Source organism: Pan paniscus, chromosome 7 (genome assembly GCF_029289425.2).
Source record: "Pan paniscus chromosome 7, NHGRI_mPanPan1-v2.0_pri, whole genome shotgun sequence".
Lineage (NCBI taxonomy): Eukaryota > Metazoa > Chordata > Mammalia > Primates > Hominidae > Pan > Pan paniscus.
The window spans coordinates 57559047-57581991 of NC_073256.2; the positions used below are offsets into that span (position 1 = coordinate 57559047).

The 22945-nt window shown below is 39.1% G+C and overlaps 1 protein-coding gene and 1 non-coding gene across 2 annotated transcripts in view; one reads left to right on the top strand and one right to left on the bottom strand.

Moving 5' to 3' along the window:
• Positions 1–101: 101 nt before the first annotated feature.
• ADAM9 (ADAM metallopeptidase domain 9) overlaps positions 102–22945 on the top strand; it is a 108314-nt gene continuing 85470 nt past the window's right edge. Inside the window, exons 1-7 of the mRNA XM_003830708.7 lie at positions 102–489; positions 11189–11286; positions 14954–15012; positions 17261–17339; positions 19425–19501; positions 20526–20721; positions 22159–22224. Of these exons, the coding sequence (XP_003830756.1) occupies positions 393–489; positions 11189–11286; positions 14954–15012; positions 17261–17339; positions 19425–19501; positions 20526–20721; positions 22159–22224 (672 nt within the window). The 5' untranslated portion in view covers positions 102–392. The remainder of the gene's footprint in view (positions 490–11188; positions 11287–14953; positions 15013–17260; positions 17340–19424; positions 19502–20525; positions 20722–22158; positions 22225–22945) is intronic.
• On the bottom strand, positions 21921–21989 carry LOC112440757 (small nucleolar RNA SNORD38). The gene has a single exon (XR_003028770.1). It is a non-coding gene; the product is annotated as a small nucleolar RNA SNORD38 (small nucleolar RNA).

The following is a 22945-nucleotide window of genomic DNA, read 5'->3' on the forward strand; positions in this document are numbered from 1 at the left end:
TCGATTCCTCTTCTGGGTCTCATGCTCCTCCTTCTTTTGCGCCGAATGCGTTCTCCAATCGGATCCGTCGACCCCCCCTAGGTGGGCGTGCCCGGCAGCCGACGGGGCGGGGCGGATATGACTGGCGGGCCGACTAGTGCTGGTTGCCACCGCCGGTTTAGAAATCCTATTCTCGCGCCGGGGACTGGATTTTTCCCTACGTCAGCGCAGCTAGGCGATGTCGGGAGCGAGCTCGGACCGAGGGCTCAGTTGCGTCAGTGCCGCGCGCGTGCTCGTCCCCGGGCGCGCGCGCTTCCCGGCCAGACTTGGGGCCCCGGCAGGGTTGGAAAATGATGGAAGAGGCGGAGGTGGAGGCGACCGAGTGCTGAGAGGAACCTGCGGAATCGGCCGAGATGGGGTCTGGCGCGCGCTTTCCCTCGGGGACCCTTCGCGTCCGGTGGTTGCTGTTGCTTGGCCTGGTGGGCCCAGTCCTCGGTGCGGCGCGGCCAGGTGGGTGTCCGCCCCCCGGGTCGGTTGGGACGGCTGCTTCCTAGGGACGGGGCGCTCGGAGTGAACCTGTGGTGCCTGGGAGTGGAGGGGCCTGGCCTGGGGATCGGACCCGGGGTCGGGGGGCGCGGCCGCTCCAGGTGTGTGCGGACCGGGGTCGCACCCGAGGCGCGGGGTTTGGCGCCCCAAGCCCTTCTTGGCCCGGGTCCTCTGCCCGGCACCGCTTCCTCCGTGTCCTGTTCGATGGAGCCGTTCCCAGCGTCCCCCCATCCCTCGCCGCCTCGCGCGAAGCCGGGTCCCCCAGACGCCCCGAAACCCGCTCTGGGGCAGGCGCTGACCTCGGCGGGCCGGAGCCCTGCAGGCTGGGCGCGCCCGCGGGCGTTCAGTCCTCCAAAAGCCTGCAGGGAGGGAGCTGGCTCTCGCTCGTGGAGTTAATGTCGCTTGGAAAGAGACTGAGAGATGAAACTTTTGCTGCAGGTTATAATTTGAAATTTTGACGTTCATGGTATCCTTGGGTCAACACTGCTAAATTTAATGGTGGAATAAAGGTGGGTGGGAGGACGCTCATTTCTCTTGGGTCATTTTTGTAGTAAGAATATTTTGTAAACGATGTGCTACCTTTCTATAGCCAAACCATTCTTAAAAAATCTGTGTTTTTATTGGGTTCGTACTGTGTTAAATCCGGACAGATAATCCCTGCTCTTTTGAACTCACAGGATTATTGTAGGAATTAAATCATTTGTGTGAAATCGTTTTTGAATTGTGAAACTGCCCTTGACCACGTAAGATACTTGTATTGGAGATGCCCAAACATAGTGGAAGCAAATTGTCAGCACGCTGGCGTCTTTCTGGAAACAGGTTGTTTATTTTGGATTTTGTATGATATAATTGTTTGCATGGCTGTATTTTCTCTATCAGCGACAGAGGATGATGGAGAATGGGAGTTTTTACTAAATCATTGATTGAAAGTTATTCAAAGGTGATGATAGAAGATTTCAACGCAGGACTGTTGACCTTCAGGAAACTAATTACTTGTTTTTCTTATCTTTGGCTGCTTCATTTGAAATTAAGTAAATTTGCCCCGTTGTGGAAATGTTGAAACTCTGAAAATGTTTTGAATGGGAAGTTGCCAAATTTCTTCTGGTTAAAACTACTTTTCCGGTGGTATTCTAGATGGTTAACACTCACCGATGTTTAAGGTGAAGACGATTATACATCCGGAGTTTTATTAATCTGTGATTTTTTTTGTTTGTAAATGTAAACAAGACTGTATTTTTAAATGTTAATATAAATTGTCAGTCATTACCGACCTGCATTAGGTGAATGGAATATCCTCATGGTCTTTAACTGTGGTTTTGGCCAGCTCCTCACTTCGGCATGTGTATGCCCCTTCAAAGTTTAGCCACCGTTTATGGAACTCCTATAAACACCACACAGTTGATTGTAGAGGGGCAGAAGGTGACCAAATATACTAAGCGCATCTGAGAGATGTTGGGGAAGATTTTTAGAGAAAATAATATTTGAACTGGGCTACATCGGTGATTTTTCAAGTAGGATAGTAGATACATTCTAAGCAGAGGAAAGTTTTTGCAAGAGTATGGTGGGGCGGGGGGCGTATGAAAGAACATGACTTTTTAGGAAATGATAAAAATGTCAATATGTCTTCATGCAGACTATAAAAGGGAGGGATGGAAGATCAAACTAAGGTGGGTTGTTACCAGTTGGGAAGAGTCTTCTATGCTGAACTAAGGGATTTGGACTTCACCCCGTAGGAAGTTCTTTGGGCAGTGGAGGTTTTAAGTAGGGGTGCGATCTAATCTCATTTTCTGTTAAGAAAACGGGCAACACGTTGGAGGATAGAATCTAGGAGGGAGAGACTAGAGGCTGGGACACCGGTTAAGAGGCTTTTGTAGTAGTGTGCAGTGAGTCAACTCTTGTTTCTCTCGGGGAACGTTCATACAAAATCAGCTGACCACATTTTTGCAGTATAAGGTGTTTAAAACGTGCACTGAAACATTTTCCAGGATCGAAAGAGGAATTTGAGGTACCAGGCACACGTCAGTTACATTAGGAGTTAAGTAGGTTTTATAGGATTTTTACTACCATTTATAACATTGTCTCAATGAGGAAATGCAGTATAATTTCCAAACAGCTAACTTTCAGTAAACTTTTTTTTTTTTTTTTAAACTGACAAAGGTAACTGTGTCATTGTAAAAAATAACAAGGGGAATCAGGTATGAAACCTCTTCTGATTTTCTAAGGTAGTAATTATGAGGAACAGATTTAGAATGTTTTTTTAAACAAAGACTGGCATTCTAAAGAAAATGACTTTGAAAGCTTACTCATGGTGAGTCACTGTAAAATGATTTGTGTAGTAAAAACTTAGGTCCATACTAATCTCGTTTTCAGATGCCAGCAAAATATTTGAATTTGATATGTTTGTGTTTGTGCTGATAGGAGAATGTAGCCTTTTACATTTAAGAATGATTTGGTTTTCAACCTTTTAAGTAAAAAAGAAAGCATATATAATTAAAATATGTACAAACCTAGTTCCTGGTTTCCAAGACAGTTTTCAAAAAGCACTTGAAGCTTTAACTTACCAAATTTATATTTGCTCTTTGTAAAAAATCTGGGTTTATAATAGAATTTATTATGGAATCCCCCAAAAGATGCAAGCTCTAAGTAACTGGAAGCTTTTTCTTGGGAATATCCGCAAGCTCAAACATATGACATAGCCTCATATTTCTTTTTCCTTTTTGATATGTATCATATACTGGAGGCTTGGAGTCATGCCATCCTTTTGAGTGAGCGCTATGGAACTGCCTCATAAATGAATGCAGTCCTTTTGGTATCTCAGTAGCTAATCCCTCACAGTCTTTTTTTTTTGAGATGGAGTCTTGCTGTGTCGCCCAGGCTGGAGTGCAGTGGCACGATCTCGGCCCACTGCAACCTTCACCTCCCGAGTTCAAGCAATTCTCCTGCCTCAGCCTTATGCCTGGCTAGTTTTTTGTATTTTTAGTAGAGATGGAGTTTCACGGTATTAGCCAGGATGGTCTCGACCTCCTGACCTCGTGATCCGCCCACCTCAGCCTCCCAAAGTGCTGACACTACAGGCATGAGCCACCGCACCCCCGCCTCTCTCACAGTCTTTGAATGGGTCTAATGTGGACCCAACTAAAGTTGGGTAGCACAATGTTGTTTGTATATTGAGAGATTATTGTAGTTTATTTTCCATTTCATGTTGTTATTTTAATCAGATTATTTTCCCTAAGTGATCATATGTGGGACACTGCTTGAGTCACATCTTCTTTTTTTCTTTCTGAGAGACAGGGTCTTGCTCTGTTGCCCAGGCTGGAGTGCAGTGGAACAGTCATAGATCACTGTAACCTCGAATTCCTGGGCTGAAGCAATCCTCCTGCCTAAGCCTCCTGAGTAGCTGGGACTGCAGGGGTGTGTCACCATGCTTGGCTAATTAAAAACTTTTTTTGTGTGTGGAGAGGCAATCTTGCTCTGTTGCCCAGGCTGGTCTCGAACTCCTGAGCTCAAGTGTTCCTCCTGCATCAGCCTCCCAAAGTGCTGGGATTACAGGTGTGAACCACCACGCCTGGCCTTAAATCACATCTTTTAAGAGTGAGCTAGGGAACCTTAGAAATTAACTTGGTCCGTTTTAAAATATGCAGTTCTGTTTGTATTTATTTATGTTTATGGTAATGTAAGTATTGTGTTACTAAACCTTATTGGAAGAAAAGAAAATGATATCACCCCCAGACATGTTATAATGTAGGGCAGAACTCAAAGGGAATGGGACATTCCCTTTGATGAATTGTTCTTTTAATGATATTTTTCATGATTTAAGTCATTTTAGGATGATTTTAACGTCTTCCCTCTAGTAGTGTAGAATCTTCATATCAGTAGACCCCAGGAGAGCCTGATTCTAATCAGTCTTATTGAAAGGCTGAGAATCCTGTTGTGAAGATATCTTGGGCCTAACCTCCCATCCCAGCCACTTAAGAGAAGTGATTAAGCAGTCTGTGGATAGCAATACAATGAAATACGATTTTGCTATCAAAATGACAAATGTGTAGGCTATGTAGATTTGTAGAAAAGTTGATACAAAAGATGTTAATCATAAAAAGTAAGGTTCACTTTAAGTCATATGTGATAATTACAACTATCAGAACTATGTTTGTTTAGCTATAACCATCAGAAGAGGTTATTTATTCAACACATATTTTATTGAATACGTACTGTACCAGTGCAGGAAGTACATGATGAATAAGATACCGTCCTTGATGTCAAAGAACTTAAATTCTTTGCTGGAGGAACTTAAATTGTCTAGGGCATTAAATCTTAGAAATGGGTGGTGTTTTTCCCAAAGGGACACTTAAACAAACAACAGAAGCCATTTCTTTTTAAATGTAAAGATGGGTAAATATTTAAGAAAAGTGTAACACTAAAAAAAGTAAGAGTGTAGACCTAGCAGTAGAAATTATAATTAAGTATGTTTGAAGGTAGTTTTTTTTTTTTGAGATGGAGTCTCACACTTTTGCCCAGACTGGAGTGCAATGGCTCAATCTCAGCTCACTGCAACCTCTGCCTCCCAGGTTCAAGCGATCCTTCTGCCTCAGCCTCCTGAGTAGCTGGGATTACAGGCGCGTGCGCCACCACACCTGGCTAATTTTTGTATTTTTAGTAGAGACAGGGTTTCACCATGTTGGCCAGGCTGGTCTTGAACTCCTGACCTTGTGATCCACCCGCCTCGGCCTCCCAAAGTGCTGGGATTACAGGCATGAGCCACCACGCCCAGCCCAAAGATAGTTATTAATATTTGGTATGTATTTATCTGGAATTGACCTGGTGAATACTAGAATGATAAAAAAAAAAGGCAAAAACTGCAATTACTTTTGCACCAACCTATTATATGGCTCGAAATAATAGTGCTTTGTAGATCTAATTGAAACAATTTCTCTACAAGAAATACTTTGGAAACAGAATTATCTTATTTGTCCTGAATGTGGAGGCCAGGTTTATTTTTATTTTCTACAGTGGAAGTACTTAAAAGTGGCTGTTTGTTTATGTAGTAGGCAGGAGAAGCCCATGGTTTGGAGTTCACATTTGTTTGCTTTGCAATTAGGTAGAATTCTTTTTTTTTTTTTTTTTGAGACAGAGTCTCACTCTGTTGCCCAGACTGGGGTGCAGTGGCACAATCTGGGGTCACTGCAACCTCCACCTCCCAGGTTCAAGCGAGTCTTCTGCCTCAGCCTCCCGAGTAGCTGGGACTACAGGCGCGACCACGCCCGGCTAATTTTTGTATATTTTTTAGTAAAGACGGGGTTTCACCATATTGGCCAGGCTGGTCTGGAACTCCTGACCTCGTGATCCGCCTGCCTCGGCCTCCCAAATTGCTGGGACTATAGGCTTGAGCCACCGTGCCCGGCCACAATTAGGTAGAACTCTTTTAACTCACTTCCCTGTACTACAATTACTATTATGAAAAGTGTGCTCAGACTTCCTCTAAAACACACTACAGTGTATAGAAAGACCTACGGAGTTAGAGAGAGAAAGAAGTGCAACTAACACCTTTTCCTTTCTTTAAGATTAGACATGTTAAGTTTCATGTTTCAGTGGTTCACGTTTTCTCTTCAGGCCGTTTTCTCTTTTTCTTTTTTTTTAGACGGAGTCTCCCTCCGTTGCCCAGGCTGGAGTGCAGTGGTGCAATCTCAGCTCACTGCAACCTCCCCCTGCTGGGCTAAAGTGGTTCTCAGCTCACTGCAACCTCCCCGTCCTGGCTCAAGTGGTCTCGTGCCTCAGCCTCCCGAGTAGCTGGGACAACAGGAGAGTGCCACCAGGCCTGGCTAATTTTGCATATTTTGTAGAGGCAGGGTTTCACCATGTTGGCCAGGCTGGTCTCAAACTCTTGATAAAATAAATGATTAATTGTGGCATTTTGGTTTTCAAAATGAGAATTGTGTTTAAAATGCAAAAGAAGGAAAGAAAGTTATATGTAATCTTCCTATATTTAGCTTTTATTTTACTTCATTGGCAGTCTGGGTAAAAAATTCATAGAAGACAGAAGACTTGGTTTCTAGTCTTGGCCCGAAACTTTTAGCTGTCACAACTGGGGGATGCTATTGGCATCTAGTGGGTGGAGGCCAGGGATGCTGCAAAACATTCCACAGTACACAGGACAGCCCCCTTACAGGTTGAAGGTTTATACAGATAATATTAAAGCTCTTTTTTTATATTAATGTGGAAAAATGTTATTTTGGTTCCCATGAGAAACTGCTACTATTTGAAATTAAAAAAAAAAAAAACAACTAAAGGGAATTTGGGGAAAATCTATGCAGGATATGAACAGGAAAAAAGAAAAAAACCTGACCTAGAGATAAGAAAGGAATTTTGGGAAAAAAACATGGGAAGGAGGATTTTCATACAATTAGTATGTATTATTTTGATGACATTCCCCCAGTATGTGCATTTGTTACGATGTTTTGGAACTTTTTATGGCATGGCTTTAATTCAGAAAGTGGTTGCTTGGATTTTAGAAGCAAGATGTCAATATCAGAATAACAGCCCTTACACACAGAAATTATTTCAGGGTGCTATAATTTTGAAAGTCTTTTAAAAATAAGTGATTAGTTATGGCATTTTGCTTTTCAAATGAGAATTGTGTTTAAAATGGAAAAGAAGGAAAAAAAGTTACGTATAATCTTCCTATATTTAGCTTTTATTTTACTTCATTGGCAGTCTCGGTAAAAGATTCATAGAAGACAGAAGACTTGGTTTCTAGTTTTGGCCTGAAACTATAAGTAAAGTAAACTAACTTTGCCTATAAAGTAACTGAACCTGTTTCAAAATGAAAGCTCTTTAAATACCTACCTGCCCATAAGAACTACAGATGCTTTATTTTTGGAGGCATTTCTTTTTCTCTGTTATGTTTGCTTCTGAGTTGTAACGAAAAAACTTCAGTTTGGTTCTATATTGTTTAGCTTCTAGTGTAACAGTTGTCTGTGTCTATCAGCATATGTATTCTTTATTTATTTTTTTTTTTGGCAGGGTCTCCCTCTGTTGCTCAGGCTGGAGTGCAGTTGCATAATCATGGCTCACTGCAGCCTTGATCTCCCAGGCTCAGGTGATCCTTCCACTTTAGCCTCCTGAGTAGCTGGGACCACAGGCATGTGCCACCGTGCCCCACTAATTTTTAAATTTTTTTGAAGAGACAGGGTCTTGCTCTGTTGCTCAGGCTGGTCTTGAGCTCCTGGGCTCAAGTGATCCTCCTGCCTTGGCCTCCCAAAGTGCTGGGATTACAGGGTTGAGCTACCATGCCTGGCCAGCATATGTAATCTTGTCTGTAATGATTTACTTAAAGAGAATTTTTTTTTAAAAGTGAAAGCATGTTTATTAAGAAAGTAAAGGAATAAAAGAATGGCTACTCCACAAGCAGAACAGTGGCACGGGCTGCTCAGCTGAGTATACTGATAGTTGCTTCTTGATTAGATGCCAAACAAGGGGTGGATTATTCATGAGTTTTCTGGGAAAGGGGCAAGGATTTTTAGACCATATAAGGTAACTTCTGGGCATTGCCATGGCATTTGTAAACTGTCATGGTGCTGGTGGGAGTGTCTTTTAGCATGCTAATGTATTATAATTAGCATATAATGAGCAGTGAGGACGACCAGAGGTCACTTTCCTCGCAGTCTTGGTTTTGGTGGGTTTTAGCTGGCTTCTTTACTGCAAACTGTTTTATCAGCAAAGTCTCTGTGACTTGTATCTTGTACTGACCTCCTATCTCATTCTGTGACTAAGAATGCCTAACCTTCTGGGAATGCAGCCCAGTAGGTCTCAGCCTTATTTTACCCAGCCTCTATTCAAGTTGGAGTCAGTCTGGTTTGAGTGCCGCTGACATATTTTCCCTCATCCTTTTACATGGGAACCTTAATCCTAAAGATTGTAGAGGGACAAAGATCTATCTTCTGTGACTTCTTCAGGCTGAATAGGGGCAATCATGTTCCTGCCTAACTATAGGGTATCTTGTATCCGGGGTAGAGAGGAGCTCAGTCACACAATGTCAGTATGCTGAGGGCCATTCACAACTCTGAGTTCTGTTGAGTTCAGAACACAAAAGGTGATATCTAGAAGATTAGTAAGATTAATAATTAATAAGTGTTCAATTTAAGAAAACATTCAGTAAGCTTATCCTGCATTCCTACACAAAGATTACAATAGCAATATATTTCATGACAGTATAGCAAATAAGTAAAATTATTCCAAGTAAACTAAATAGAAAGCTGTTCCATGAACTGGGCAATTGTTGGAACCCAGCTGATATAGGGTCATTAACTGATTCCAATATATGCCCAGAATTAGAATACTGATCCAGATGTTAACATTAGCCATCCCTCTTGTTTATTCTGAGCTGCAGTTAGAGATCACTGATTGGTTCACTGAAATAAGCAGAGTCAGTCCAAATTGCAGGGAAAAACTCAGAAACAACTGATGAGACTAGAATTTAATGTCAGGTGTACCATAGTTCTTGAAACGTAATTTTTCCCTTTCCTGTCCTCCATTTTCATTAAAAACAAATCATGATAGGACTGATAGGATATGATGGGTAGCAAAATAAGCTTTAGTCTTATTATGCTTGGCCTGATTGTTTGAAATAATTGCAGTAAGAATAATTATTTGCCACATAGGCACTTTTTAATTGGCTTTGATGGAACTTTGTTCCATAAGGAATCTCACCTGAGATGTTTTTTAAAGCAGAGCTCAGTCATGGGTTTGCACAGTTAAATACAGGTATGAGTTGGGTAAATTCCTCTCCTCTTGAGGTCCCAAGATAACTTGACACACCTGGGACTGTAGATAGTGACAGTCTTTATTTACAACAGATCAGGAACCTCGTACAGGGACTGTGTAGACAAGGTATGTGGCCAGTTTTCTCAAGGGGCTTTTATCGGTTCTATAAATCAAGTTTGATTCCTTAAAGGAAAGCACAACATTCCAGTCAAAACTTGGTAAAATAACCAGTTTCTCCAGTTGTGTCCTGTGCAAAAGAAAACAGATTCTTACAGAAATATAAGGGATTGATGGGTAAAGAGTTTAAAAGCTGTTTATACATGCAGTACCTTGGATATGATATAATTTATGGTTTCTTGTTTGCAGCTGTTTGTATCTTTTTAATCCCAAACCAGACAAAGTTATAAACATTTTATATACAATGTTATCTTGGAAAAAGTTAGATGTAAATAATTCATCTTAATCTATATTTGAGAAATCTGAGGGGTATTAGGAAACTCATGAGTGAATGAACATATAGATTGGATCAAAGGAGGAGAGTATGAGAGTAGGGAGACCAGGTAAAAAGGTATCATAGTCATCTAGAGGTGAGGTTAGTAAGGGTTAAGCCATTGGTAATAATGCTGGAAGAAAAAGAGGTTGTGTTGGACTTATCGAGAGACTATGTATTAGACTCCCACATAGTGTGTCTTCCTAAGAGATTTGTGTTGGCAATTTTGATTATGCTCAATTTCAATTCAAGTGATGACTTTAGAACCCAAGCCCTGCTTAAGACATCATGATTCCATGCAGATAGACTGAACAGAATTGGAAATGGGAGTCAGTCTGCATGACTTTCAGAGCTCTTAACTGTTAAGAAATTTTGCTTAAAATTTGTGTTTTTGTGATGGATTAATGGCTATAATTTGAGAGCGTGGCTACATTGTTGAGTATGTATTTGTCAGAGTTAACCCATCAGATATTAAAAGTACCTTTTCCCTCTTACAGTCCTTGTCCATTTAATAAGTGTCTTAGTCTGTGTTGCTATAAAGGAGTACCTGAGACTGGGTAATTTATAAAGAAAAGAGGTTTATTTGATTCACTGCAGGCTGTACAGGAAGCATGGCACAGGCATCTGCTTTTGGTGAGGGCTTTAGGCTGCTTCCATTCATGGCAGAAGGGGAAGCGGAGCTGGCGGGTACAGAGGTCATAAGGCGAGAGGAAGCAAGAGAGATGGGGGAGAGAGGCTCTTTTTAACAACCAGCTCTTGAGGGAACTAATAGAACAAGAACTCTTTCTCCTACCCTGACCCCTCAGGGATGGCATTACTCTGTTCATGAGGGATCCACTTCAGTGACCCCAACACCTGTTACTACATCCCACCTCCCAACACTGGCACACTGGGGGTTAAATTTCAGCGTGAGATTTGGAGAAGTCAAACATACAAACTATAGCAGTAAGTATTTAGTAGTATCATCTGAGAGGATGTTATTCATGCTGGGTGAGGGGGAGGAATGGGAGATGAGTGAAGGGTGCTAGACTCTAGGATGCCTTTCCCCCATTTCCCCACCAAACCAGTTCTTTTCTTTCTTCTTGTGTTTATACCTTAAGATTTCTTTTGAGAAAAAAGGGTTAGGGTTTATAGCTAAAAATGTTTGAAATGATTGCTATGTATATTTATAATGTTTGGATAAAGACTGATATTCTTTTTTAAGAAAATACATTTTCCTCCCTCATACTTACCTAATGCATTGCTATTTTCATGTATTAATACAACTTTATATGAGTACTTTTATTATATGCATATTGTAATATGGGAATGTCAGGTGATTTTTCTGTGATTTGAACATTTTGATTTTTCATTATATTGTGTTCCCACGTAGTTTTTCAGTTTCACTTATTATATTTGTTTTTGCCTTTTCTATAGGCTTTCAACAGACCTCACATCTTTCTTCTTATGAAATTATAACTCCTTGGAGATTAACTAGAGAAAGAAGAGAAGCCCCTAGGCCCTATTCAAAACAAGTAAGTTATAATTGTTGAGAAATAATATGTGGTTAATTTTTTTCTTTTCTGTTTTAGCACAAAGGTGTTATTTGTAGCAGTGATCAGTTCAGTGAGTTATTACTTGGCTGTTACTTAGCATAGCACCATATGGTACTGATGTCCACTGGATGTTATGCTAGTAAAAGCAACATATTGAGCCTTAATATCCTTTTTTTTTTTGAGATGGAGTCTTGCTCTGTTGCCCAGGCTGGAGTGTGCAGTGGTGCGATCTCGGCTCACTGCAACCTCCACCTTCTGGGTTCAAGTGATTCTCCTGCCTCAGCTTTCTGAGTAGCTGGGACTACAGGCATGTGCCACCATGTCTGGCTAATTTTTTGGTATTTTTCAGTAGAGACAGGGTTTCACCATGTTGGCCAGGCTGATCTTGAAGTCCTGACCTCAGGTCATTCGCCTGCCTCGGCCTTGCAAAGTGCTGGGATTACAGGTGTGAGCCACCACGCCCAGCCAGTATCTTTTCTTTTTTAAAGACAATATGATCAACTCCAAACGTAACAGAATAGAATAGTTAAACAAAATTGTATCACTAGGGTAGGCTGCTGATTATATACATTTTAACTGACAGGCAATGGTCACAGTGATTTTATTATAATAAGAATTATAATTCTTATTATAATTATATAACCTCAGTTTGTGATAGCTAGAACACTTTATACTATATCTTCACTGATGGTGGAGAGTGATAATGTGTTAAATGCGTATATTTTATATTAGGGAATATTTACTAAAATACAAGTTTTATTTTCATATTGGAAGAAACCTACTGTGCTGTAAATGGGGTAACCAGTGCACAAAAATTATTTTTTCTACTATTCTTTTGTAAAGTTTGTTCAGAAGTAATCTTATTTGGACTTTAATTTTATAAGTCCTTCAACTTTATAGAAGTATAATTAAATTTTATTATAATTTAACAATGACAGGTAATAATGCATAGAATTTAGCTTATTATGAATTGTATTAATATCTGAATTGCTGATACACTCAGAAATGTAAGGCAGCGTGCCTGTTTTTTAGGGAGTGGGCATTGTAAAAAGAACACTGGAGTTGAGGATCAGGAACTTTTAGTTTTGGTCCTCCCTGTGAGTACCACCACCTACTAGTTGGGTTGGTCACTCAACTCCATTTACATCTCTCCAACTGAGGAGTAAATGACTCTAAGATCTCCTCTGTAGATGAATTTATACATTTTACTTGTTTTTGGTTTGAACTGGACAGACTACCATTTGATTATGTTTTGTCTTAGGATAGAGTTAATCAGTTAATCCCTGTTTGGGTGTGATCTTGGCTCACTGCAGCCTCCGCCTCCTGGGTTCAAGTGATTCTCGTGCCTCTGCCTCCTGAGTAGCTGGGACTACAGGCATGTGCCACTATACCCAGCTAATTTCTTATCTTTAGTAGAGATGGGGTTTTGCCATGTTGGCCAGGCTGGTCTCGAACTCTTGGCTTCAAGTGATCCACCTGCTTCAGCCTCCCAGAGTGCTGGGATTACAGGCATGAGCCACCTGTTTTCCTCCTTTTCTACAGTCAATGGTAGACTTTCAGCCTAGGGACCATGTTTTCTCCTTTTTTGTGTCTCTGATAGTATCTTCATTTAGTACTTCCCTCATTAATACTTGGGATCGTCATAGATAATTGTCATTTTTATGCTTTGGTTAATATTTGGAGAAGTGATATAGTCAGTGCATATTGAACTGGATTTTGCTTATTCAACAGTGAATGTAATTAACTCGTTAAAAAGTATTTATTGAGTTACTATTGTATGCTAGGCACCATTTAGGTATTGGGGATATGGCAGTGAACAAAACAGACAAAAATTTATGCCCTTGCATGAATGCAGTCTTGTATTCTATGGAGCTTGCATTCTAGTGATGGGGGGCGGGGAGAGAGAGAGAGAGACAAAAGCAAAAACAACAACAACAACAACAAAAACAAAACCCCCCCCCCAAACCAAAAATGTATATTACTTCAGATGGTGATAAGTGCTATGGAGAAAATTAAAGCAAGAAGGGGGATAGGGAGGCTGGAAATGGTGAGTTGCTGGGGAGAGGATTGCATTTTTCAGTAGGATGGCCAGGGAAAGCCTTACGAGAAGGTAGCCCTTTAGTAAAGACTAGAAGGAGGGGGGTGAACAATCCAGGCAGATACTTGGGGGAGGAGGAGTAAACTATCACAAAACAATCTTCAGTTTCTCAGATTTCTTTTTAGTAGACATAGCAGTGATGTTATTACATCACGTGATTTGTCTAAGAGCAGAATGAGTAGAAAGGCACATGACAAAGCTGTGGCAATAGAAAGAGCTTGGTGGTTTTGATGGCCCACTGGAGACTGAGGTAGATGATGAAGGGTTCTTGGATTCCCATGCAGGATGTGGAGGTGGATGACAGGATCCATAGGTTGGTCTAGCACTTAGAAGTCAGAGGCAGATGTGCCGTGGTGAAGGGGGTGATGCTGTTTCTTGACAAAAGGTTAACTGAGTCTGGAAACGGAAGGGAATATTAAGTAGACACTTCTGATAATGTTAGTTGTCGAGTCCCTCCATGACTTTCTTTTTTATTAAAGAGTTAAGGCGAAGTCACATCTCTTAGTTCCAGAGATCACGTTAAGCGCTTGTGGCTAATGACATGGTGACTTGCTGGGGAAGTTGTTTCAGAGTTGCCTGAGGTAGAGAAGATGATCTCATGAATTGGAGGATGTGTATATATGTTACTTTAATTCCTTGACTCTAAGATGCCATCAATTGTGAGACACAGCATATTGTTTTATGTACCACTAATAAAGACACGGAAGTGGCCCAGCAGGGTGGTTTATGCCTGTAATCCCAGCATTTTGGGAGGCTGGGTGGATCACCTCAGGTCAGGAGTTCAAGACCAGCCTTACCAATGTGGTGAAACCCCGTCTCTACTAAAAATGCAAAAATTAGCCGGGTGTGGTGGTAGACGCCTGTAATCCCAGTTACTTGGGAGGCTGAGACAGGAGAATTTCCTGAACCCGGGAGGCAGAGTTTGCAGTGAGCCGAGATTGTGCCACTGCATTCCAGACTAGGTGACAGAGTGAGACTCCGTCTCAAAAAAAAAAAAAAAAGACAGAGGTGCTGCTAGTTAGTCTAGACTGCTTTGCCTTTGTATGATGCATCCTCGTTTCAGGGACGTTAATGTGAGGGAAAAAAGCATGTTTTAGAATTGATAAAATGAGGTAAGCCCTGTAATTTGTATCATAAAAGGAGTTGAATTTCTTTTTAACTTTATATAACTAGAACTAGGTATAATTTCTTGAAACCAAGAGTTTCATTTCATTTAGACAAAAGCAGGAACTATCTTGTACTGTAGGTAATACATCGATGGACTTGAGAAGATAATCCCTGCAGTTATAGCTGAATTAGAAATGAATTTAAGAAGAGTTAGATAGACATGAGGTTATTTTCCATGATCAGTTATGAAAGGAAGGAAGGGATGATCAGAGTATATTTTTTATTATTTAAGAATAGACACAAAGTTCTTCTATTAAATAGTTCAGCCAATACCAAATTATTTTAATTCAGGATGGAATTTCCTGCATCTTATAAATGAGATGTTGTTGAAAAGTAATTTTTAAGATGATGTTTTATTCTTTTCTCCTTCTGTGCATTTAGGTATCTTATGTTATTCGGGCTGAAGGAAAAGAGCATATTATTCACTTGGAAAGGAACAAGTAAGACATTTAATTTATTTTGGCTTTTCAGTAATGTTTTTCCAATAGTATATTGGTTTTCTTTCTAGTTTGATATGGTTTAGTGGATCCTGAACCCTGGGATTAAGCAGATTTAGCTCTTCATATTGGTGCTGCACAGTGGCAGCTGGCTGGGCAGGCAGTGACTTCTAAACAGGAAAGAAGGCAGAGACCGGAGCCAAGTACCTCCAGTTTATTCTTTTCAAATGCATCACTGAGGGAGCAAAGGCTACACATATGTGGGGGAGTTGGGGAGAAGGGGAGCCTGCAGTGACTGAATAGGGTCCAATTACTGGAAAGACTAAGGTTCCACAGGCTAATTCTATGCCTACTCACATAGACTTTAATAAAGGTAAAGGATATAATGCATTAGGACAAAGAAAGTGCAGGCAGTCATCAAGGCATGACCCCCAGAGTCCTTTCTCAGTTGCACAGATGTGCTTTGCCTCCAGATTATGAACCGCTGAGATATGTGTGAGGCATCATATTTTCTGGGGAGCCCAGGCACAAGTTTACTGAAGGTATCTTTCCTACTTTGCTGATCATGTAGCTAAAGTCAGGCTGTGTACCTAACTAAATCGGACAAAAACCTTCCATTTATTCATCTCTAGTCAATATAGACAGGCTGTCAACCATTGTGGAAGACAGTATGGCGATTCCTCAAGGATCTAGAACTAGAAATACCATTTGACCCAGCCATCCCATTACTGGGTATATACCCAATGGATTATAAATCATGCTGCTATAAAGACACATGCACACATACGTTTATTGCGGCACTATTCACAATAGCAAAGACTTGGAACCAACCCAAATGTCCAACAATGACAGACTGGATTAAGAAAATGTGGCACATAGACACCATGGAATACTGTGCAGCCCTAAAACAGGATGAGTTCATGTCCTTTGTAGGGACATGGATGAAGCTGGAAACCATCATTCTCAGCAAACTATTGCAAGGACAAAAAACCAAACACCACATGTTCTCATTCATAGGTGGGAATTGAACAATGAGAACACTTGGACACAGGAAGGGGAACATCACACACCAGGGCCTGTCGTGGGGTAGGGGGAGTGGGGAGGGATAGCATTAGGAGATATACCTAATGTAAATGATGAGTTAATGGGTGCAGCACACCAACTTGGCACATGTATACATATGTAACAAACCTGCATGTTGTGCACATGTACCCTAGAACTTAAAGGATAATAATAATAAAAAAATATATAGACAGGCTGGTCCCGGGTGCCTCCAGGGGAGTTTTGAACTTGAAATGGCATATTTATGAATCACTAGTTAGCACATTACATCTCTGACTTGTCCATAAGGCCTGGAAATAAGCATACAGCTGCTCCAGTCCTGCTGCAAGAGAACCTGATCCTCATAAACATGCTTGATGCCACTGAACCTCCTTAACATGGAGTGAAGATTTGGAAATCAGGAATAATTGTTTCTTTCAACAATTGAGACAGAAATTTGCCTCCATACTTAGGAGGTTAATTCTTATTTATATAGAACTTTAAGAAAAGAGTGTAAAAAACCATTTATTTTTCTAATGTAAATATGATATACTGTCAATAACCCAGTTTTTACTTTTCCTGTGAGCCATATTTGAAAAATTTAGGGACATTATTTATCTTGTCTTAAATTTTTTTGCAACTAGCATTTTAAGACCATTACAAAATGTGTTGCTTAATATTAAATATTATTTATGAATAAGTAATGTACACTATTTCAGAGTTGTCTGTTTATGAGCTTTTTTTTTTTCTCCTTTTTTTTTTTTAAGAGACAAGGTCTTACTCTGTTATCCAGGATGGAGTGCAGAGGCATGATCATAGCTCACTGCAGCCTTGAACTCCTGGGCTTAAGCAATCCTCCCACCATAGCTTCCTGAGTAGCCGGGACTATATGTGTGTGCCACTATGCCCAGCTAATTTTTTATTTTTTGTAGTGACAGGGTCTCACCGTGTTGCTTAGGCTGGTCTCAAACTTCTGGCCTCAAGTGATCCTCCTACCTCAGCCTTCCAAAATGTTGGGGTTACAAGTGTGAGCCACTGCACCCAGCTGTTATGAGCTTTTAATTTTACAATAGCACATTTAAAAATAATTTATCTGGTGAAAGTTCTTGTTTACTCCTGCTTGTCTCCTCTAGGAATAATGCCTTATGAATCGTGTCCTTAGTTGTAGATAGATAACATATATATAAACGGTGTTTTATTTCTCTTCCAGAGACCTTTTGCCTGAAGATTTTGTGGTTTATACTTACAACAAGGAAGGGACTTTAATCAGTGACCATCCCAATATACAGGTAATGTATTTTTCTCTTGATCCCATAGCAAATTTTAAAACAATTATAATTTAAAAATGAGTTCTGTATAGGCACTCAGGACTGTTACATTGCACAGCCCCACAGGGTACCTTTAACATTATAACATATGGGTTATCTTGGGAAAAGTGGGTGCATTTCTATAGACTAAGCTGTACCTTACAGCTCTCCAGGTACTCAGTAGTTAAGGTTTTTTTTTTAAAGACTAGGAAAATAAATCTTCTATTTAATGGTAATCCTTACTGATGAAGGAGAAAATTTGATATGTTTTGAAAATAGGAGTTTCTGATTTTTTTGTTGAAAGTTAATATCTCTAAAAGTGCACTTATTGAAACATTTAATTTGTCAGTGATATTTAGTAAAGAAAAACACTCATTTGATGTTATGTGTTCTAATGTTCTAAATTTTTTCTGAAAATAATTGTTTCCTAAAAGAGGTGTGGTCCTCTCTGCATCAGAGAACAGAGTACTCCTGGGGACAGAGCTGGCCAGAATACCCAAAATAATTGGCAGATGTCAGATTTGGCTTTCTGTGTTTATTACTAGAGCATAAACATTTCTAGTTTTGTTTGAGTGTTTTACAGTCCTTTTTGGCAGTTAGGTATTATACATTTTTTTCTTTTGCAATGGTTTTCATGAGAAATCTTTATTCCCATTACATGTGTATGTTTTATTTTTCTTCTGAACTTTGTAATACTTTGCTATGTTGAATTGTTTCTGTTGGTAGCACACTTTTGCAGCATTCTTCAAATAAATAGGAGGCAAAAAAATCTTTAGTTTAGATTAATTATTAGTACTTACAAAAACCAAGGAAATGCTGACTTAGGCCTATCTTCTGGTCCACTATCTGATTTCTTTATCTTAGTGTGTTGTCGGTCCATTGTTTAATAGAAAATTAGTAGAGGAGTTTGAATTTACCTTACAGCATAAACCAGATAGAAAATAACACATTCATCCAGTCATGCATCCAATGATTACCAAGGCAGAAGGCCAAACACCACATAATTTGTGTCACTTGACAAAAGCAGTAATGTTAAAAGGCATTTTTTTCCTCGTAGAGGTTTCTTGGCATACTTTCTTCAGACATACACTGTTTGGGCTTGAGTTTTGACTCATTATTTGCTGATGAAGCTACTTTAATCTGTTTGTGCCTTGGTATCTTCACTTTAAAATGTAATAATAGTTACCACTTTATGGATATACTGGGAAACTTAACTGAGTTAATACTTACAAGATGCTTAGAACAGTCTGACAGTTTTTAACTCAACGAATATTATTATTTGTTGCTATTATTGACAGTGTATGTTCTTAAAACTGCCAAAAATCGACTTAATTATATAGAAACTTATGTAAGTATTATCTTATATAATACTTAAGTATCATAAGTATGATAGAGTTATGCTTTTCTAGGTGTTTGAAAAATGTCAACTAAGACAGATGGAGTCTCACTTATTTCTTGGTTATTTAATATTGTTCAGTTAGATGAAAGTGTGATTGTAGATTTGAAATACAAAATAAAACTTGGATACTGTGATTTTTTTAACATGGCCAGACTGTCATGTATTATAATGACATATACTTTTGTCCATAAAATGAAATTAAGTTTCACTGAAAAATTTACATACTTTCCCCTGGGGATTCTATTGCTTCAGATTAAAGTTTATAAAGTATCATTAGTGTCTTCCACAGGGTCATTTTACACAAACACAGTTTTAGTGAGATGTCAACTGGCTTTTGTTGGTTGTTGGATTGACTGATTTAAAATGTTAAAGATGACATAATGCATCTTGTTCTGCTTCTAGGCTGAAAGGTCACTGAGGCAGAGCTGTTTGTACCTTGTATCCCCTGGAATTCTGCCTAAACATTTGTGTACTCATAGGGTGGTAGGAGATAGTCCGCAGATGGTCTAAAGAATGCCATGTGATACTGTGAGATGCCAATAATATAAATAAAACTTTGTTATTATTAAACTTGACTGGCCTAAAGTAATTTTGTTAGCTCTGCAATTTCTGTGATGATTTTCAGCAATGTAGCAATATTTGAAGATAATACAGTATTTTTCATTTAGAATCATTGTCATTATCGGGGCTATGTGGAGGGAGTTCATAATTCATCCATTGCTCTTAGCGACTGTTTTGGACTCAGGTAAGCAATTTCCTTTATCTTCTTTTTTTTTCTTTCCCCTATGTCTTACCCTCTTTCCTGTTTCTGTCTCCAAATTAAATCATTTTGGGCACTTAGCAAAATTGGAATTTACTTTGATGTTACTGAACATTTTTACAGCTGTGTTTCAGATATCCTTGGCATGTTTATTTAAGAAAGTATTATAGTTGATGAGTTTTAATATGTAAAGAGGAAATTTTTTTTGAGACCACTAAATCATTTTTGCTATTTAAAATGAAATATACTTTAAATTTCTGTAGCACTTTATATTTATAAAATTTTCACTTGTATTATTTAAGACTTGTATTTAAGTCTTATTATGACTGTGAATAAGAGCTCATTATCTCTGTATTTAGGTGAGCAAACTGAAGTTCAGATAAATTATATTACAATTCAAATTAAGTTATTATAGTATTAACACTACATTCCTTGAGGTCATGGCAACATGGCACTGTGCTGGTTGGTTGACTGCATGATTGCTTGAACTAAAACATATTAGTTCTATATAAGATGAATATGATTATATTCACTTAGGCACTAACACTTATTTAGTAGTTACTGTGTGCCAGGCAATATGTTCCGTGTGTTTTCTGCTTATTAAGTAATTTTGTTTTCAGAACAATCCTGTGCAGAGTGCAAACCAAGGCAGAGGTTAAATACCTTGCTGAGAGTCCTGCAGCTAGTAGAAGACATTTGGAATTCAGACTCTTGTCCTCTGGTCCTGATGCCACATTCTTAGCCACTATTTTGTAGTGCCTTCCATTTCCCGTAGATCACTCAGGGAGGTTAAGTGACTTACAGGCAGTGACGCTGCTAAGTAGCTATTTGAGCTTTCAATTTAGGTCCGTCCCAGCCCTATCTGTCTGATTCTAAAGCCTCTATTTTCTTCTCTATGTAATGCTATGCCTACTTACACATTTAAGAATTAGGACTTGAACTTAGGTTTTCTGATTCCTTGTGTATTTTCTTTTTCTTAAAATTTGTATATGTGTAATGCAACATTCAGAGGATTGCTGCATTTAGAGAATGCGAGTTATGGGATTGAACCCCTGCAGAACAGCTCTCATTTTGAGCACATCATTTATCGAATGGATGATGTCTACAAAGAGCCTCTGAAATGTGGAGTTTCCAACAAGGATATAGAGAAAGAAACTGCGAAGGATGAAGAGGAAGAGCCTCCCAGCATGACTCAGCTACTTCGAGTAAGGAAATAACATAATTCTTCATGGCTCAGACTACCATTTTAGAAAAATCATGTATTTATTCATGAAATCAATACTATGAGTAGTGTTTTTTTTTCTTTTCTTAATTTTGCCAAATATATGCCAGACATTGTGATAGGTACTAGGGGATGAAAAGATGAGCAATATATAGTTCCTGCTATCAAGTTGAGTACAGTTTAGATCCTGTGGGTTTTGGAAACTAGGACTTAAATCTGCAACAATGTTCACTGTGGCCTTGACCTCTTGAGCTCAAGCAATCCTCCTGCCTCAGCATCCCAGTAGCTACTGCTATAGGTCTGTGCCACCCACTGTGCCTGGCTAATTTAAAACAACTTTTTGTAGAGATGAGGTCTCATTACATTACCCAGGCTGGTCTTGAACCCCTGGTATCAAGCAATCCTCCTGCCTCAGCTTCCCAAAGTGCTGGGATTATAGGCATAAGCCACTGCACCCAGTGCAATAGAGTTTTTATTTAGGTACCTCTTAGACAACTCAAATGGTGATTCTTGAACCCTAGATTGGAAAAAGAGAGAGATACGGCTTTAGGAACTTAATGACTTCAGATGTGTTTCAAGGACACTCTGCTAATGACTTTAAGTGATGATAAACTATGTCTGAGTCCCTCTTTGGAGACTGCTGTAGCACTTCATGATTTACTCTTGACATGGGTGTCTCTTAGACTGAAATGGTTCTAGGACCAGATCAACTTCAGCTGCAGGGATTGTACCTTTCTACATATGAGATTCTGTTGCTGCCTTGAAAGAGGCATATTTTTAATTAAGTTATACTAGTTTATGGCATTATTTTTATTGCCTCTGCTGCTATCCACTCTTTTGACTTGGGCTATTCTTTTTAACTTTAAACATTGGAAAACATTAAAATTTTTGCTTATTCTACTTCGCATGAATTTCTGTAAAATGACAAAACTAGTCATTTTTTAAAATGGCAACCTTATTCTAACTTCTGCTCTGGGATATTAGTGGATATGTTTTCTTTATCTCTCAGCATAGTAATGGGGTTTTTCATTAAAATATGTGTGTGTTTGCCTGTGTGTGTGTGTGTAGTTTTGATTTTAGAAAATTGGTAATTCTGCTTTGTAAACTTAAACCCATTTTATCTGTAACTAGCATTTTTCTCATATTAGTGCAGATAGCAGATAACACTTCAAAAACATTTTTTCCCCTCAGACATAGTTTATCATCACTTAAAGTCATTAGCAGAACTGGACAAAGTTTTCATCACTAAGAAGCAGATAACACTTCAAAAAACATATTTTTCACTTTCTTGATATAGGATATGTTAAGTAAAATAATTTTATGATGTTCTTAGCAGACATGAAATAAGTGATGAGAGATTAGGATGTGATCATAGCCTTATAACTTCCTTTTGCCTTTATGATGTTTGTGTTTTTGACAGAGAAGAAGAGCTGTCTTGCCACAGACCCGGTATGTGGAGCTGTTCATTGTCGTAGACAAGGAAAGGGTAAGATTGGTGACAATTTTTCTTCTTTTCCATGAAAAGGATATGAGAAGTGAGCATTTAATGAAGGAAATCTAAACTACACATTGTTTGTATTGATTTTACTTAAATAATGATTTTAAAACTAAAATGGTTTTTTTCCCTTAAACTTTATACCACCAGAATACCAACGGAAGCTAAATGTAGCAAATGTGACTGCCTTTAACTTTATCTTTTATTAATGATTTTTTTTTCTTGTTCTTGCTGATGACTTGCTTATGCTGAATTTTTTGAGTGAATCTGTACTGCCTATCAGGCTTTTGAGAACTTTTCAGATTACTTTAATGGGCTGTGGCTCTAAAAGGTTTGGCTTTGTTGGCTAATAAAATTGCTTTGCTTTCTAGAATTTGAGATAACCTATATTGCACTTTGAGAGGTGGAAAACCTCCAGGCCCTGGCATGCTTTAGAAGGGAATAGTATTAATTTCCATGTATAGGATCACATGAGGGCATTTTCCTTATTTATACTTAAGAAACTGAACTAAGTGCTTTGCTTTAACTAAGAGAAGTAATGTGTCCCTATTTTGGCATTTACAGGATTATCAGTTTTAGAGATAATGGCTGTATAATTTATTTTCATGTTGCTTTTTTTATTGATATATAATACTTCACATATTTAGGGGGTACAGGTGAGTATTTGTTACAACAGCTGTGTAATTTAAAAAAGAGAGTATTTTTAGTGTTT